At 49.1% G+C, this 16,475-nt stretch overlaps 1 protein-coding gene across 1 annotated transcript; it reads left to right on the top strand.

Annotated features, from left to right (window-relative positions):
- The first annotated feature begins 440 nt into the window (after positions 1-440).
- On the top strand, positions 441-15,759 carry nup160 (nucleoporin 160). The gene is made up of 34 exons (XM_019360964.2): positions 441-601; positions 1,042-1,150; positions 1,225-1,435; positions 2,094-2,316; positions 2,393-2,583; positions 2,672-2,908; positions 2,995-3,092; positions 3,207-3,291; positions 3,370-3,438; positions 3,526-3,609; positions 3,702-3,872; positions 3,961-4,060; positions 4,137-4,302; positions 6,052-6,185; positions 6,262-6,422; positions 6,871-7,007; positions 7,104-7,174; positions 7,293-7,443; positions 7,554-7,623; positions 9,921-10,019; positions 10,107-10,235; positions 10,344-10,439; positions 10,514-10,608; positions 10,739-10,835; positions 13,628-13,733; positions 13,820-13,980; positions 14,076-14,136; positions 14,311-14,421; positions 14,517-14,640; positions 14,730-14,828; positions 14,951-15,092; positions 15,174-15,299; positions 15,377-15,472; positions 15,565-15,759. The coding sequence occupies exons 1-34, from the start codon at positions 511-513 to the stop codon at positions 15,661-15,663; spliced, it is 4,200 nt and encodes a 1,399-aa protein (XP_019216509.1). The 5' UTR covers positions 441-510; the 3' UTR covers positions 15,664-15,759.
- The last annotated feature ends 716 nt before the right edge of the window (positions 15,760-16,475 follow it).

The following is a 16,475-nucleotide window of genomic DNA, read 5'->3' as shown; positions in this document are numbered from 1 at the left end:
CATACAAATCTTTTTTACACACACACAAATTCTTTTTACACATACAAATCCTGATTTACAAGTACAAAATATTTATGACCACATTTTGAGCCCATACCGCCGCCCCGCCCTCTCCTCCCTGTGCAGCAAGCAGCAGGCGCACCTCGCAAACAGAGGGCGCCCTTACTCCCAGCAAATGGGCGATAGAAAACCGATCGGTGCCTATGCCATCCCCAAAATGTGTTGGCCAATCAAAATCCGACACACACACACACACACACACACATATAAAATCTAATGAGAACATCTAATAATGTTAATTTCCTTCTGGGCTCTGATTGGTCAAAGCAGACATACAAAAAAAACGGAGTCGGATTTGTATTGTTTAATGATGACGTCAGTCATCCGATCCGGCAGGTGGCGCGCCTCGCAGTGGTTCTCCTACCTTAAATGAATCTTAGAAGAAGAAGGAGCTGGAGGCGGAAGTGGGTTTGAAAGCGCAGCGCGCGGCCGCAGCGGCACGAGGATAAGATGGCGGCGGCGTTGGAGCGCAGCTACATCGAGATCTGCGGGTTCGAGAGAGAGGCCGCGCGGAGGCCGCGCGAGCTCACTGCGAATCTAGGTAACTCCTGCACTTCACCTGCGTGCCCCTGACGGCGGCTAGCAGGGAGCTAACAGCCTAACGGCCCGTACCTGCTGGCGTTAGCGTGTTAGCTTCCTGCTAGCCGCGCGCGGCCTGGAGGTGTTTCTGTTGTTGTTGTTTTTTCTTCCGAACTCTCACCTGACTAGGTGAGCGCGCACTGCTGAGCAAGCGAGCGAGTAAATCTTCCTCCGTCTCCGTTTAGTATCAGCTAGCTCCGTTAGCTGCTCACCTGTTGCGCACCTTGTCACGCGTGAACCCGCGCTGATCACGTGACCTTGACCTGCGGTCGATGGTGTCTGCGCCTCCGGAAGCAGCTGATTATTGATCTGATAAACACTGTGACTTGCTGATCAGAGCCTCAGACACCTGCAGGTCAAGAACCTGTTCAAACCGGACTCACCTGTCTTTCCGGTCTGCAGGTGTGAGCGCAGCACCTGGCAGCCTGAAGTTTCCTGACAGCGCGGGAGCGTTTCATTATGAGGAGAGCGGGAAGCTGCTGTCGGTCATCAGCAACAGGTTCATCCACTGGTGGGTACCAGCTGCTCTCCAGGTGCTCTGCAGGTGCTGTCAGCCGTTCTCTGCTAACACTCTCACTCATGCAGGTCCACGTCTGGGGACTCGGTGGTGCTGGTGGAGCAGTCTCTGGACACCAACTTGCTGAACAACGCCGTCCGGCTCCGCTTCACCCACTGTGCTGTCCTGCCCGGAGGAGTCACCATCCAGGAGACGCTCAGCAACGTCGTCATCCTCATCTCCACCAATCACAGCGTCCACAGGCTGCTGTTGCCCCACCCCACACGCATGTACCGCAGCGTGAGTACCTGACGGTGACCCTCAGCCTGCATGCTGTCCTATGGTCCGTGAAGAAGCCACACCACCAGCTGCAGGACAGCGTGCGGTTGTTGATTACTGATTACCGTTATCAATTGATTAATGAAAGTGTCACTATGGACACGACAGATGACTCAGACTTTAAGGTCTGATACCAAACTACCAACAGCCGTGTGAGATTACCATAGTTACCATGGTTACCATAGAAACAGATTTAGGTGAACGTGAAATGTAATATTACAATCAATGTAGAAATCAGCAAAACATAACAAACAGAAGAAATGTTTTTAAAAATACCAGAGGAAGGCGCACGATGGAGAGCAAAGGGACTGAACAGAGTCTGTGTGTGAGTGATGGAGGACACTCAGACCATGGTGAGGTGGGTGGGGGTAGGCTGTTGTTAAGTGTCCAAATGGACGCTGTTAGAGTCTGGAGGTGTGGGACCTGACTGGCCTGAGGCGCCCACCAGAGGGCAGCTCTGAGCAGGACAAAAAGTCGTACTAATCAAATCAAATGGACACCATACACAGTAGAAAATACGCGTGTGTGCAAATGATACAATCATACAGCTGTTAGCACAATTACTACGGTAACTGTTAACGAGATAACTGACCTCGAACACTCCTCTGTGCGTGTGTAGGAGCTGGTCACAGAGTTGCACATGCAGTCCATCTTCACTGATGTGGGGAAGCTGAGCCTGCAGGACCCCGCCCACAGCGCCCTCATCCCCAGCTCAGTGGGAACCACGGCAAGTCCCGGCGCTTCGTTCGCCTGGCTCAGTTACCACGGAGACGCACACTTCGCTCTGGCTTCTCCTGCAGGAGGCATCACGGTGGTCACCCTGCCATCGCCCGATTCTCAGGGTGAGGGGGAATTTCTATGTTTAATGTGGGCGTGGTACCTCGGCCGGATTTTAAGACGTGTGCTCGCCGTTTCCAGGCAACATGTCGGTGCTGGAGTTGAAGAGGAGCTCTGTGATGCAGCGGCTGTCCGGGTGGATGCCCACGGCAATCCGCGGCGAGCACAGCCCGGCCGACCTCGTGCTCAGCCTGGCCGTGCGGGAGCTGGAGGAAGACTCCTTCATCTTTGCGCTGTGTCAGGACCACCGGCTGCGCATGTGGTCGCTCAGGGTGATGACATCACACACACGCACACAAACACATTGTTGATGTGTAACGTTTGAGTCGCCATGTGCTGACGTGACTTCCGCCCCCTCAGGAGCATGGCTGTCTGCTGGAGGCGGACATGTTGGAGTACATGCCGGCGTGTAAGGGCGTGAAGCGCCTGCCGGGCCATGGTCACCGCCTGCGCCTGGCGTTCTCCTCCACCACAGGCTTGTGCGTGTGCGTCTACCTCGCCGTCCCTCAGCGGGGGCAGTTCACCGTGTTGCAGCTGGTCGCCACAGACAACAACCGCTACAGCCTTGAGCACATCTCCACACTGTTCAGTACACAGGTGAACGCACGGGCGGATCCAGGGGGCGAGCCTCGTTTTTGTGTTTGTGGTTACTTTCTGCATTCTGAACCGCTCTCTGTGAACAGGAGACGCTTGTGGACTTCACGCTGACCTCCTCGGACATCTGGGCTCTGTGGGTGGACGAATCCAACGCCACCGTGGTCAAATACATCAGCTTCGAGCAGTGAGTCGAAATGCCAGTGTCTTCCTCCTGTCCTCTGCTGATATTTCCATGTTCTCTACCTGTTTCCATCATCTGTCTCCGCACATGTTCCTCACCTGTCGGCATGTTTCACAGCAACACGGCGGCTCAGTGGAACCAGGTGTTTGTTCAGCCTCCACCCGAAGAAGAAATCCACATCGGAGTGGACCTGGACCCCCGGGTGAGACCAGTTCAGACCAGTAACCAGTGTTTTAATGAACAGGTAGTGCTGACCATGTGACCTCTGACCCCCTGACAGGAGACATATCTCGAGGTTCTCTTCTCTCCCCTTCGTTTCACAGCCTCGGCCATTGTGAAAGCCCTGCAGGTGAGAATCTAGCTGTGTGTCTGATTGACTCTGTGATTGGTTCCCTGATTGATAACTGATTGGCTGGTGTCGGTGTGGGTTGCTCAGATCTTTCGGCGAGGCTCGGAGAGGATCTGGGACCTGTCCTGGGAGGCTCTGAGGAAGGAGGTGACACTGGCTGTCGAGAGCGAGGTAAAGCAGAGCGATCTGAGCCAGAACAGGAACTTTTCAGATGGTTTTTGTTTTTTTAACAAGCTTCGTCTCTTTCCCTCCTCCTCCTGCAGCTGCAGAGCAGCATCACCGAGTTCGAGTTTTCCCAGGAGGAGTACCGACAGCTGCAGGTGGAGTTCTGGTCCCGGTTCTACTCCTGCTGTCTGCAGTACCAAGAGGTCCAGGCATCTCCTCTGGGTCTGACTGTGAGCCAGCACACCGGGATGGTCTGTCTGCTCCGGAAGGTGAGTCGACCACCTGCAGGGGGCGCCGTGTGCCTGTGGGTGTTAGCGATGAAGCGGTGACGCCCGTTTTTGTCCCGCTGTGTTTCAGGGCTTCCTGTCGTTCCTGCTGCCGTGCTTCGCCGTGGATCACCTGTACCTTTCCCACGACCAGTACCTGCTCTCAGAGGAGGAGACACCCGTCGCTGAAGGTAAAGAGACAGCCAGTGTGTTGGTTTGACGATTTCTGTACATCTTGATCTCACCTGTGCTCACCTGTGCTGTCAGACCCGGAGGCGGGGCGGGATGTTCTGCAGCTGGTTCAGTGCCTGCGGCTCATCAGCGACGCCGTTTCTGCAGAGATGGCGTACGAGATGGAGAAATCTCTGGAGTACCTGCAGGCGCCCGAGAGAGCGGCCGAGCTCGTCCTGGAGAACCTGCTGTGCAACGACAGGTGGGTCACATGACCCCCGATGTGCTTGTTTTAAATTTAAGTTGTTCGTTAAAGAAGAGCATCCTGTAAATGAGCAGGAGCTCAGGTGTGCTCACAGGTACAGACAGCATAGAGACGCGTCGGTCTCACTGATTCCTGAGAGATTTGGGGGGCCAAGGCTCGCAAAATTTCAAAATCTATGGTAGCCCTTCGGGCAGGCACTCTTCAGTTTTTGGTAGACCAAAGTAAATTTAAGTAGCCCGAATAAAAAAGAGAGCAATTTTTTAATGTTTCGTTTCCTTTACAATATTATACTTTAATGTATAATATTGTAACGGAAACAAAAATTAATCAGAAAATTAAAATACAAATCACAACAACTGTATAAAAATCAGTCATCAACTCAAATACTTGGTTCTAATTGAACAGAAATTTCTATGAACTTGTAAGAACTGTGTAGAACATGAATCAGTCTGTGTCAGATCCTGAATCTGAAATTTCCACTGAAGTCACAGGTAAGAGGTAAGTGGAACCAAGATCGAGGGCATTTGCTTTTTGAAGTTTGCAAAGACTGCTAAATTTTGACAATGGTAGTTCACTCTTTGCAACATAGTACGCTTTTGAAAGATTTTTCAGGACTTCTGCTTGTGCTTGGTTTATTTTTAGTATGTTTTTTGCATGTTTGCATGTTTTGTTCTGGGAAAGATATTGCAGACTGGGCAATAATGCATTTCAGGCGTTTTTCATGGGTTCTGATGGGGTCTTTCTTAAAATTACTGGTCCCAGTTACAAAGGCGCTTGTCGACTCAAATGAAATGAAACTCACAACACACCTGGCAGAACATCATGTTATTTAGCTCATCATATTCCAGCCACATAAATTCTTTTGTCCATGAAACCAAAAAAGCTGAGCTTTCTTTTTGCCTCATAGTCTGATTTGTCATAACTTTTCCGTTTTGTGGTCTTCTTCTTATTTGGCTCAGCAGAACTAAAATACCAGCGTAAATCCTGCTGCTTTTACACACGTACTTACATAACGGTCAGCGATTCTCTGCGCAATCAACCTCTCACATGTTTAAGCTTGCTGTGGGAGATTTCACTTGTCGCGTTTGAATAGTAAGCTAATGAGTGATAAGACGATGTCAGAGGAATTGGTGCGCAATTAATCGTCACTCACCAATCAGTGCTGCCGCTCTCTACACACCGTTCGCGCGATTGCAAAGTGAAAGTGAAAGTGAAAGCAAAAAACAAGCACAAATTCAAACGCGATTTCAATATGTCACATATTGACAGTGGCTCATCGATGCCAATGACATAATTACTCAACTACATTTTCGAAAGAATGCAAAAGCATTGACATACATTTTTCCTTCCTATGATAGCCCGACGGGCAGGGCTGAGATAGATTTTGGTAGCCTGACTGGAAAAATCGCTAGCCCCGGGACGTTGGGCTAGCGATTTTGCGAGCCCTCTGGGGCGGGGGGGGTGTCACATTGAGGAGATAATCATTGAAGCTTCAGGTGGAAAATCCTCAGGAAGTAAAAGAACTGGATCCTTCAGTGAGCGCCGCACTTCCTGTCGGTCCTTCGGTGATGATCAGGAGGAGCTGAGCGCAGCAGGTGGACGCCGGCTCCTCGTTTCCTTTGAAGTCACGACCACAGGCAGCAGTGTGACTTTTTGTTTTCACGCATCAGACTTTCAGAGGGTCGCAGGCTGAATTTGTCGGGGTTACTGCTGGTAATTTAAACACGCGGCGTCTGTCCTCCACAGCGATAACGTGGTTGTGGACGTCCAGAACAAACTTCAGGATGTCAGGAACCCGATGGCCGCCATGATGGTCCTGCTGAGAGAGATGGACCTGGAGACGGACTCTGAGGTCGGCGGGGACAGACTTGTGGCGCCCGGTAAGACGCTCTCGGTGAATGAAAGTGCGACCCTGCTGTTAGGTGGCTTCAGTGTGCCCTGCACCTTGTCTTGCAGGTCAGAGCCTGAGTTTAAGGATCGGCCTGTCTCAGCTGTACGGCGGCAGCACAGCAGTCTCTGTCGTCTGCCAGGCCGTGTGTCACATGGCCATGACCAGAGCGCTGTTCTGCAGAGACCTGCTCATCCTGCAGAAGCTCTACCTGCGCTTTGGAGACAATGTACGTATATATATATATATATATATACACACACACACACACACACACACACACACACAATCAACTGTTTGGTGATGGTGGGAAGGGAGAACTCCCTTTTGACAGGAAGAGGCCTCGGCTTGCTTTGTCTGTATGAGCCTGGTCAAGCCACAAACAGGGGTACAAGAACGTCAGCAGGCCAGGTTCTGACTGGCATGTGGTGAAGCGGTACGCTTTGAGAGATTACCTGGGGGCCGAGGACTACTTTCATGTGACAGTGCGCTGCTAGAAGCTTCTTGTATCCAAGCAACAGCCGGGAAAGCCTTCAGGAAAGCTGTGTGGAGACATCCGAGAGCTTCTCACCATCACCTGATCATCATTCTCCTCAGTGTGTTTATGAGCCACACGTGTGCAGCTCAACAGGTGTGTGTGTGTGTGTGTGTGTGTGTGTGTGTGTGTGTGTATCCAGGTGTTTCTGGGTGGGGGGGCTCAGCTGCTCCAGCTACAGCAGGACCTGATTCCTCGGACCTCCCAGCTCCTGTCCTCCTATCATCTCCTCAAACATGTCAGTCAGAGCCTCGCCTCCTCCGTGCCCATCAGCACCATGTGAGTACTAATACACACAGTACACACACGGCTGAGAGTGCAGCACTCTCAGGTCTGTAGCAACCACACTGAGCACTTCCTGTTCTGATGTTTCAGAGATGCCAACCTGCAGCACCTCACCGTGTTGGAGCTGTCAGACACACCCACCATGACCTCTGGACGATCAGGTCTGCTCTGTTTGTGTGTTTAGCTTTGATTTCTGATGTGGCGTCAGGGACGACAGTCCTTGTCCGTGTGGTTTTTAAAAGTGTGTGTGTGTGTGGATTTCCTGTCCCGCCCACGCAGCTCTGAACCCTCAGACCGTTGTGGAGCTCTTTTATCAGACGGCAGCTCGCCGGCTCATCGTGTCTCAGCTGTTTTCGAACCAGCAGGGCGGAGCTCTGCTCGTCTGGACCGACATGATCTCCAGTATGGTGCAGCTCCTCGCTCAGCTGCTGTATCCTTCATCACGCCCCGATCGGGCTCCGCCTCTTCACGTTAAGTGAAACTCGCCAATGGTCTGTGGTGTTTAACTTCCTGTTGTTCCCTAACTGGTCTCTCTCCCAGTTGGCCCAGTAATCCTGGCTTCCAGTTCCCAGAGTGTCTGCTTGCCAACTGTCAGTACACTCAGCTGCAGGTGAGTCTTCCTCCTGCTCCTCCTGGAATTTTGAATTTTGGGTTTGGTGCTTAAAACTGTTTCATTCACACAAATAACAATTAGACTGAAGAGATTAAAATGTCTTGATGCATTCTCAATCATCCAGGAAAGTAAATCTCCAAAAGCTGATGCTGTTCATCTGGACATAGCGTTTTTCTTCAGTCTGTGAAGAAGTCACTTGAATGAGTGACGAAACGTTTCTCCCACAAAACGCTACGTCCAGATGAACAGCATCAGCTTCTGGAGATAGACTGAAGAGAGTTCTTATCACTATAATGCACCCCCCCCCAGTATGAAACTGGTGGAATAGATGATTGAAGTGAGTGTGATGTAATACAAGCAGCAGTTAGTCATGGCATGGTGATTTATGGAATAGATCTTCATTCAGAATGTTTCTGTTCAGCACATGAAAGAGCTTGAACATTATAAATGTTCAAGCTCACACTGAGGCCTGTGGCCACCAGCAGCCACTGAGACAGTGGACACATTTATGTGTTTCATACTTTAAGGCTGCCTGTTTATTTAAGTGAGATAATACATATAACTGTACATAATAATAATAATAATAATAATAATGATATTATCATCATCACAGGTCATAGATTCAATAGATGCTTGTGCTTCCTCACAGTCTTCTATGATGAATGAACTAGAGATGGACCGATCCGATATTACGTATCGGTATCGGTCCGATACTGACGTAAATTACTGGATCGGATACCGGCGAGAAATAAAAAATGTAATCCGATCCATTAAATATCAAAAAAGCACCTCACAAAACTTGCGACACGGCGTAACTCGGCTCATAACCGTAGCACGTCGGAGCAGTGAGCTCACGTGATAGAGCAGCTGTGTGTATTTGCAGCCTCGCTACCAAACCAGCATTTCATCTCCGAGGAAGTTATCCCAGAGAGAAGTAAAGCAAGTGTGTAAGTTCATCTCTGAATGTTTGTAAAGCATTCCCATGTTAAGCTTAACAACCGATATATGGAGCGACTGCCTCTCTCTCTCCCTCTCCTGCTGCTACTTAAATCATGAAACTGATCAACGATCAGCTGATCGGCTTTTCTGTCGCGAGTCCGTCTCTCTTCTTTGTTTTTGGCCCACTTTGCTCCAGAAAGAGGAAACCAGCGGCTGAACAACAGCAGCACGTTTAAGCTTGATAAGCTGTTGTTAGAATGTATTTAATATTACTTTCTACACCAGGATCCTTTTCTACGTAGCTGACGGCTGGTAACTGTGCAGGGGCGGATCTAGCAAAGTTTAGCCAGGGGGGCCGATAGGGCATGAACAGGGAAAAGGGGGCACAAAGACATACTTTTCTTTCTTATTCTCATTTAAAATGTCTCGCTTTTAATAAATAATTATCTGAATCTTACACCCAAAGTTCTAATCCGATGTAAAATGTATAGAAGTTCATTACTGTATATAGTAACTGTTAAGTCTAATATACCCTAGTAAGCTATAGTACTTTTTCCTTTGGGAAGGTACCATCTGTGCAGTCTGCAATTCTGTTGAAGAAAGATGTTGAATCTATTTAATTATTCTTGAAAAATAATTTATTTCTGTGCTTTTTTTTTTTTTTTTTTTTTTTTTTTTTTTTTGCTGGGAGTTTGCAACCCTATTAGTTAGGGTGCTTAATATTTCTGCTAAGTACTCTTTAAAATACCAGAATAGGGAGGATGGAGCAGGTTTAAGTTTATTAGATTGATCAGTGTTGCTGAACTATGAAATATTTTGGGTGCAGTGTATTTTTTGCATACAGGTATAACAGAATAGCTTTAATGTTGTTGTTTATTTAAACTTGAGTATGAACTTATACAAAATGCAGCAAGATATTAAAAAACAGTTTTATTGATTAAAAAACACACTATATCGGAGTCATATCGGTATCGGCAGATATTCAAATTTATTTCGTTCATACACTATATGCATACAAGGCAACCTTTTCTTTTTGCATTTTGTGTTTATCTTTTTAAAAAAAGGGGGAACAAAGGTGTCAAAATCAGCCAAGGATGATTTGTTTGTCATGTGGTCACTGAGGTGAGGTCAAACATGCATTCTTCTGTTTTTTTGGCAATGTGCTGGAAAAGCTTGACCTTGTAAGTGCTTGAAAAGTCCTTGAATTTGACCCTGGAAAGGTGTGTGAACCCTGTTAAATGCAATAACCTGCTGCCGTGTGATTGTCTTATTCGATATTATATAAGGAGCAGTTGAACAGGTGTGCCTAATGATATGGCAGAGTGGCTTTAAGTCCACGTGTTGTCCTCCTGCAGGAATATGTGCGTCTGATTGGTCCGTGGTGCCAGGTGAACATCGGCTCTTGTCGTTTCATGCTGGCTCAGTGTTACCTCGCCAACGGTGAAGGCCAGAAGGTGGGTCACCGTGACACGTCCTACAGGCAGAGTTGCTCGCCATAACCTCACTTCCCGTGTGTTCTTTTGTTTTTCTCCTTCTGTCAGGCTCTGCGGTGCTTCCAGGAGGCGGCAACGGAGGTGGAAAAGGAGGAGTTTCTGATGAGGTTGACTGGTGGCGAGGATGAAGACGCCGCCGTTGCCCCTGCTACACCCCGACTGCAGTACTACAACAAGGTAGGAGGCGGAGATTCTGAGGTTCCACCTGACGCTGATTGTCAGAGAGCCGGCAAGGACGGGAAGTGGCAGCGTGGCGTGTTTTAATGAGTGTGCGTTTCCCCTCAGGTGCTCCGTCTGTTGGAGGACGTCGGTCTACCTGAGCTCGTCATCCAGCTCGCCACTCTGGCCATAACGGAGGCCGTCAGCGATGTCAGCAGTCAGGTGAGATGTGGCGGTCTGACGGCAGCATGTCAGCGTGCTGTCGGTGTGTAAACTGATCTGATGTCTGTGTTCAGGCGGCGCTGTGGACGCGGATATTCAAACATCACCTGGACCTCGGACACAACAGCGAGGCGTACGACGCTCTGACACAGAACCCCGACGGCAGCATGTACACGCGCGCACACACACACACACACACACACACACACGCAGGTGGAGGTAAATGCTCCGTGTTGGCAGTCAATGCTAAAGGTCAAAGGTCGCGTGTCTGAGCAGGTGTCTCTCTCTCTGTCTCTCAGGCAGTTGGACTGCCTCCGTCAGCTGGTGGTGGTGCTGTGTGAACGCTCGCAGCTGCAGGATTTGGTCAACTTCCCATACGTCAACCTGCATGACGAGGTAACCTGACCTTTTGACCCTGTCCTGTGACCTGTTTTATGGTTGTTTGCGTGAAGCTATAACAGAAACCAGGTGGAGTGGCTGGGTTAGGTCGGGGACGAGTCACTGCCCTGAGTGGAGGAGTTGTCTGTTGTAAGTGAGGGTGGAGGTGGGAGTTGGTGTGAAGGTGAAGCTACGTTTCACCCTCGCCTGAGACTGCGAGGTGCCGAAACGAGCTTCCTCTGAAGGACGTGTTCCAGGGTGAGGTGAAGAGAGGAGACCCGAGGGTGGATCCAGAGGAGGTGTGAGCGTGGATCCATGGATCCACTAAAGGAACATGTGGTTCTACTTTCAAATAAGTACGCACCTGAGCTGCAACACATCCAGTCTTAATGAATGAAATATTGTAAAAGTTCACCGCTGTCCACCTCCACCGCCTCTCCACCTGGGCCTCCACCCACTCTCCTGCTCCTCAGTCTGCAGCTTTACCTCCTCCGGCCTGAAACCAGCTGCTCTGCGCAGCTCATTTCTCCACCCGCACTGCGAACTGTGCCGGGGGGTCAGAGTGAGGCTTCGGTGGTCCTCGCAAACGAAACGCATCCATCTGTGGTTGTGACGGCTGAGCATGTGCGGTGCTGTGTAGCGGCATCGTCACCTCAGGGCTGCGTCCTTCGAAGGACCCGGCCTACCCGGTCTGCAAAGACCGGAAGTGCGAGGATGTTAAATTGGGCAGTCTAGCCTACGACACGTGGCTTCTGTTGCCTAGCAACCGCGACATAAGCATCCACAGCTGTGGTGGACGGCATGTTGGAGAGAAATAGAGAAAATCTTTATTTGACATCATTTGTTTGACTTTTTCGTTTCACCTCAGCGTGATGCGTCTGGGAGAACATCACAGCCATGCGCAAGTCCCCTTAGCCAACAATGATGCTAAGTTTAGCTCGTAAAACCGTTTGCTAGTGTAGCTGCTGACACTAGTCTCATTCATTCTGATGGTACAAATGTAACAATATAATACAATTTTATTTATATAGTACATTTAAAAACCAGAGGTTTGCCAAAGTGCTTCACAGAACCAATTAAGAGCAATAACAGATAAAATACAAGCAATAATGCCACAGTAGGCACAGGATTTACATTATTCATATTTTACTACGTATACACTCAGTGGGATTTAACTCAGTTGTCTCAAATATTTAGGTATTAATTTGGATTTTGTATCATTTCTAACTTGTGAGCATCTGACAGACAAATATTAATGTACGATGACCACTGTGTGAAAGCTTTAGTTATATTTAAGGAAAATATCTCAAAAATAAAGTAAAAAGATTTAATCCTTGTATGTTTCAGATACAATGGAAGACAAACAGATGCAGTAAATACTCTTTTAATGATGAGAAAACTGTGCAGTATAATTTCAGATGTTGAAGATATGAGAGCATTAAACAGGCTGATGTTTGGGCAAGAGGCTCTAACAGGAGAGAGATGACATCCTTATTAAATACTGACACACTATATGAACAGACACCTTTACTTAAATGAGCTCCATACTTTTCCCACTGAAACCAGCACAATCCCACTGGGATGAAAACACTAAATATATTCTGGAAAAATCAAAGCATTATCAAACTTGTCTGTGGTTCCTTTATTTTTCCTTCTTTTTTAAACATCAGTGAGTGGTTTCCTGTATGCAGCTGTTACAGTTTGTGTTGGAGATACTTCTGCAAATATCGAGACAGTGTTTTCAATGTTTTTACCAGTCCCTCAACTACAGACAGCTGTCTGTTCTCCCCCTCTTCTCCTCTGCATCTCTCAGCTGCTGCTGGCTCCTCTTCGTCGTCCTCTTCCTCACACTCTGTCCTGGTGTCTCATCAGGGTTGGAGAGCCTCTGTCCCGTCTCCTCTCACCTTCTCAGTCTCTTCTGACTCTGGACACTTGCAGAAGGAAATCAACCACAGCAGTTAGCAACAAAAGCAGCAGAAGTTGATCTAATATCTGTAAACTTGCAGGATGAAAACAGTTTTCTCTTATAATCACAAAGACACACTTTATGTATTTCAATCAGAGAAAGGAGAAACAGGACAGGATCCTGCAGAGTGTTGTCTTTATAACAAAGGTGACAGACTCAGGTTGTTTGATATAAGCAAGACAAAAACAGCAGAGAAACAGGAGGAGGACGCCTCCATCTACTGTCTGTCTCATTATTAGTGCTTTATACAGGATGAGAGCTCTTTAAGGACAAACTGCAGCACAGCATGGTTGAGTCTGCGTCCTCACCACAGTTCGCGGGCCAGATATTTAGTCAACCGTCTGCTCGGTGTTTCCTGAAATGTTTAAGTACGTTTGGCTTCACACCGACAAACAGACCCAGCTTCGGCACAAACCTAAACTAACCGACCAAAGAGCCGTGTTAAGTGGCGATAGCGCTAACGTCAAATAACTTAGCCGAAGGTTTGCTAAATGCGACTTTTTAAGGCTTTTCATTATGCTAACATTTGTTCCGCGGTATATTTGAAGTGAGATAAAAGCCCAGAACTTACTTTAAGAGTTTGTTTCTGGACCGCTTCGCTTCAGCAGTCAGCCATTTTTCCCAAAAAATTTCTTCAACATCTGATTCGCAATGAATCCTGGGATATGGTGGGTCACAAAGGATACACCTGAGCTGTCCTTCAAATCTGGGGAAGAGGATTCATTTGGAGGAACATTCATCGCCTTGCTGTGACAGAATCTGCCTACAAATGCAGCCGCAGAAGGATGCGACCCCTGAATTTGGACACAGCCTTCATTAACTCTGTTCTGACCTCTGCTCCCAGGTTGTCAGCATCATTGAGTCTCGGGCCCGGGGACTCGACCTGCTCACCCACAACTATTATGAGCTGCTGTACGCCTTTCACATCGCTCGCCACAACTACCGCAAAGGTCAGCCCCCCCCCCCACACACACACACACACACAGGTGTCTGTCTCGTTTATCCATGTGTAACGTGTGTGTGTGTGCGTGCTCAGCGGGGACGGTGATGTTCGAGTTTGGGATGCGTCTTGGTCGGGAAGTTCGGACCCGCCACGGCCTTCAGAAGCAGGTGAACTGTTACCTGGCTGCTCTCAACTGTCTGCGCCTCATCAGGCCAGAGTACGCCTGGATCGTCCAGCCGGTCTCCGGGGCAACGGTACACACACACACACACACACACACACACACACACACACACCATCTGACTGAATCTGTGTGACCTGTCCAACCGTGTTGTGATTTTACCTGCAGTACGAGCGTCCAGGTGCATCTCCGAAGAGAAACTCTGATGGAGAGTTTCCTGCTGAACCAGGTACGCTTAAGTCAAACACACACACATACACAGAGACACATCAGGGCCTTTAGACTGCTGCCGTGACATGAAGTCACGCTATTTTCAGAGTAGATGAGGCTTCTGTCCAGGTAGGCGACGCCCCCTGGTGGCGAGCTGCTGTAACCCTCGCTCTGCTTCCTGCTTCCTGTTCAGTCAAGCAACAGGTGGACATCCTGGAGGTCAGAGACCTGGAGAAAGAGTACATCCTGTCTCGCAGCCGTCTCACCCTCGCCCAGCACCACCCGCCCTCCGCTGCTATCGCAGGTACGCTAATTCGCACACACGGGGTTATACACACACACACACACACACACAAGCAGAGTTTTACAGTAAACAGGTGACCATGTAACTGTGTGTAGGCGGCGCCTCGGCGGCAGAGTTGCTGGTCTTGCTGGTTCAGACGGGACTCTTCGACTCAGCGCTGGCTCTGAGTCGCACCTTCAACCTGAGCCTGACACCAGTCTTTGAGGGCCTCGCCTTCAAGTAGGTCCACCGCCGCGCGCCTCAGCGGCGCTCTCCGTTTACGGCTTTGTCTTTTTCACCTGTCTGTTTACCTCACGCTCTGTTTTCAGGTGCATTAAGCTGCAGCTTGGAGGGGAGGAGTCTCAGAACGAAGCCTGGAGCTGGTTGGCTGTTAATCAGCTGTCAGTTGTCAACACCAAAGAGTCCAGGTGTGCTTCCAACAATCACTGACTGATTGACACACCTGGGTTTACCTGCGTGAAACAGGTATAAGGTAACCAGACGCCCGTGGACCTCCATATAACTAACAACAACGTCCTTCTGTTTGCAGCGCCGCAGACGAGGCGTGGCGTCTCCTCGCCTCCTACCTGGACAGGTATCCTTCCACCAATGGGCAGCATCACCGCTACGTCATCCACAAGCTGCTGTCACATGGCGTCCCTCTACCTGATTGGCTGGTCAAAGGCTACAAGGTGAGAGCTCGGCTGGTAAAGAGGAGTGGGCGGGGTTACAGGCAGTGTTCGTGTTTTTCCCACCATGCCCCTCTGTTTCAGCGTGTGGACGCTCCATCTCTGCTGCGCCTCTTCCTGAATTTTGACCTCCTGGAGGCGGCGGCAGAGCTCGTGTTGGAGTATGTGGATGCCGTCCTGGGGCGGGGTCACCAGTACTTTGGAATTGAGGTAAAAGTCACGCCGACACGCGTATCTGAAGTGTCGGTGCCGTTTTAACGCCTTTCCTTTTTACTCGCCCTTTTCAGCGGCCGCTCTCTGCCACGTCTCCCCCGGCATGGCTGCCGTACACCTCCATTGACCAGCTCCTGCAGGCGCTGAAGGAGACGCAGACCCAAGGCGCTGTGAGTCACTTCCTGTCGGTGCACGTCAGTAAATTGAGATGCGCACATGTGACCTGACGCCCTGCTCTTTGTTTTTTGTTGTTTTCTTCCAGCTTTACACCAAAGTCCGAGACAAATTAGACGAATACCATCGCGCTGTGGAGCTGATGAGCAGGCGGAGACTCGCCACGCAGGGCCGGCAATTGGAGTGAGGCGGCCATGTAAATGTTTTATAATCTGTCATCAGTTTTGTACTATCGTGTTTTTCAAATGTAAACGTGATGAATTAAAGTGTTTTCTAAGTTTGAGTCGGTCTCACGCATGAATCATGCTGGTGTCGATCAATATTCATCATTATACAACCTGTTGCTAACAGTCCTGTGGAGGGTTAAAGGTGTAGATCCGAAGGTCAGAGCGTGAGCAGCAAGATGTACTCGAGTATTTGATACTGGGGTGATGTTTAGGTGTAGGGTCAGACGAGTAACACACACACGTGTGAGGTTATAGGAAAATAAGACCAGGTGAGTGACACAGATCAGAGCAGTAACATAAACATCTGGATTCCACCGATTCTGTACGGCTTCCTGTCCCACGGCCAGTGATTGGTTGAACAGGTATTGTTGGCGTGCGTTGTTTTCAGCAGTCTCTCCTAAACCTGCTGCGCTGAGGTCACACAGGAAAACACCTGTGTGCTCAGAAAGGTGCAGTGACGCAGTGAAGGCCAGATTTTCTGGACGTGGATGGGTTTTATCGTCCTTCCTCTATAAGAACCAGGATGTGACTGAAGGGTAGGGTTTCATTAAAGTACTACACTGTTTACACCGTTCTCACAGGATCAAAAGTAAGTGGACAGACTACTGTGTCTAAATGTAAGAGTTGCTTTAAACACTGAACATCCCACAGACAGCAAAAAGTAAATCTTGACTTGATTTAAAGCTGCTGAGTAAAAGCTGAAAGTCTGCACTTCAGTCACATCTGGTGCCTTCATCAGTCATCGCCAAACTCCGCAGATCTTCTCTCACTG

The sequence above is a fragment of the Oreochromis niloticus genome, linkage group LG7, assembly GCF_001858045.2.
Source record: "Oreochromis niloticus isolate F11D_XX linkage group LG7, O_niloticus_UMD_NMBU, whole genome shotgun sequence".
Classification (NCBI taxonomy): domain Eukaryota; kingdom Metazoa; phylum Chordata; class Actinopteri; order Cichliformes; family Cichlidae; genus Oreochromis; species Oreochromis niloticus.
This window is presented reverse-complemented; position numbering and strand designations above follow the sequence as displayed.

What these genes read in the sequence shown, in the direction of transcription:
- nup160 (XM_019360964.2), top strand. Translation starts at nt 511, where the DNA reads ATGGCGGCGGCGTTGGAGCGCAGCTACATCGAGATCTGCGGGTTCGAG. An exon ending in CCATTGTGAAAGCCCTGCAG is followed by an intron (nt 3,439 to 3,525) that starts GTGAGAATCTAG and finishes TGGGTTGCTCAG; the next exon opens with ATCTTTCGGCGAGGCTCGGA. An exon ending in GCCCTCCGCTGCTATCGCAG is followed by an intron (nt 14,422 to 14,516) that starts GTACGCTAATTC and finishes AACTGTGTGTAG; the next exon opens with GCGGCGCCTCGGCGGCAGAG.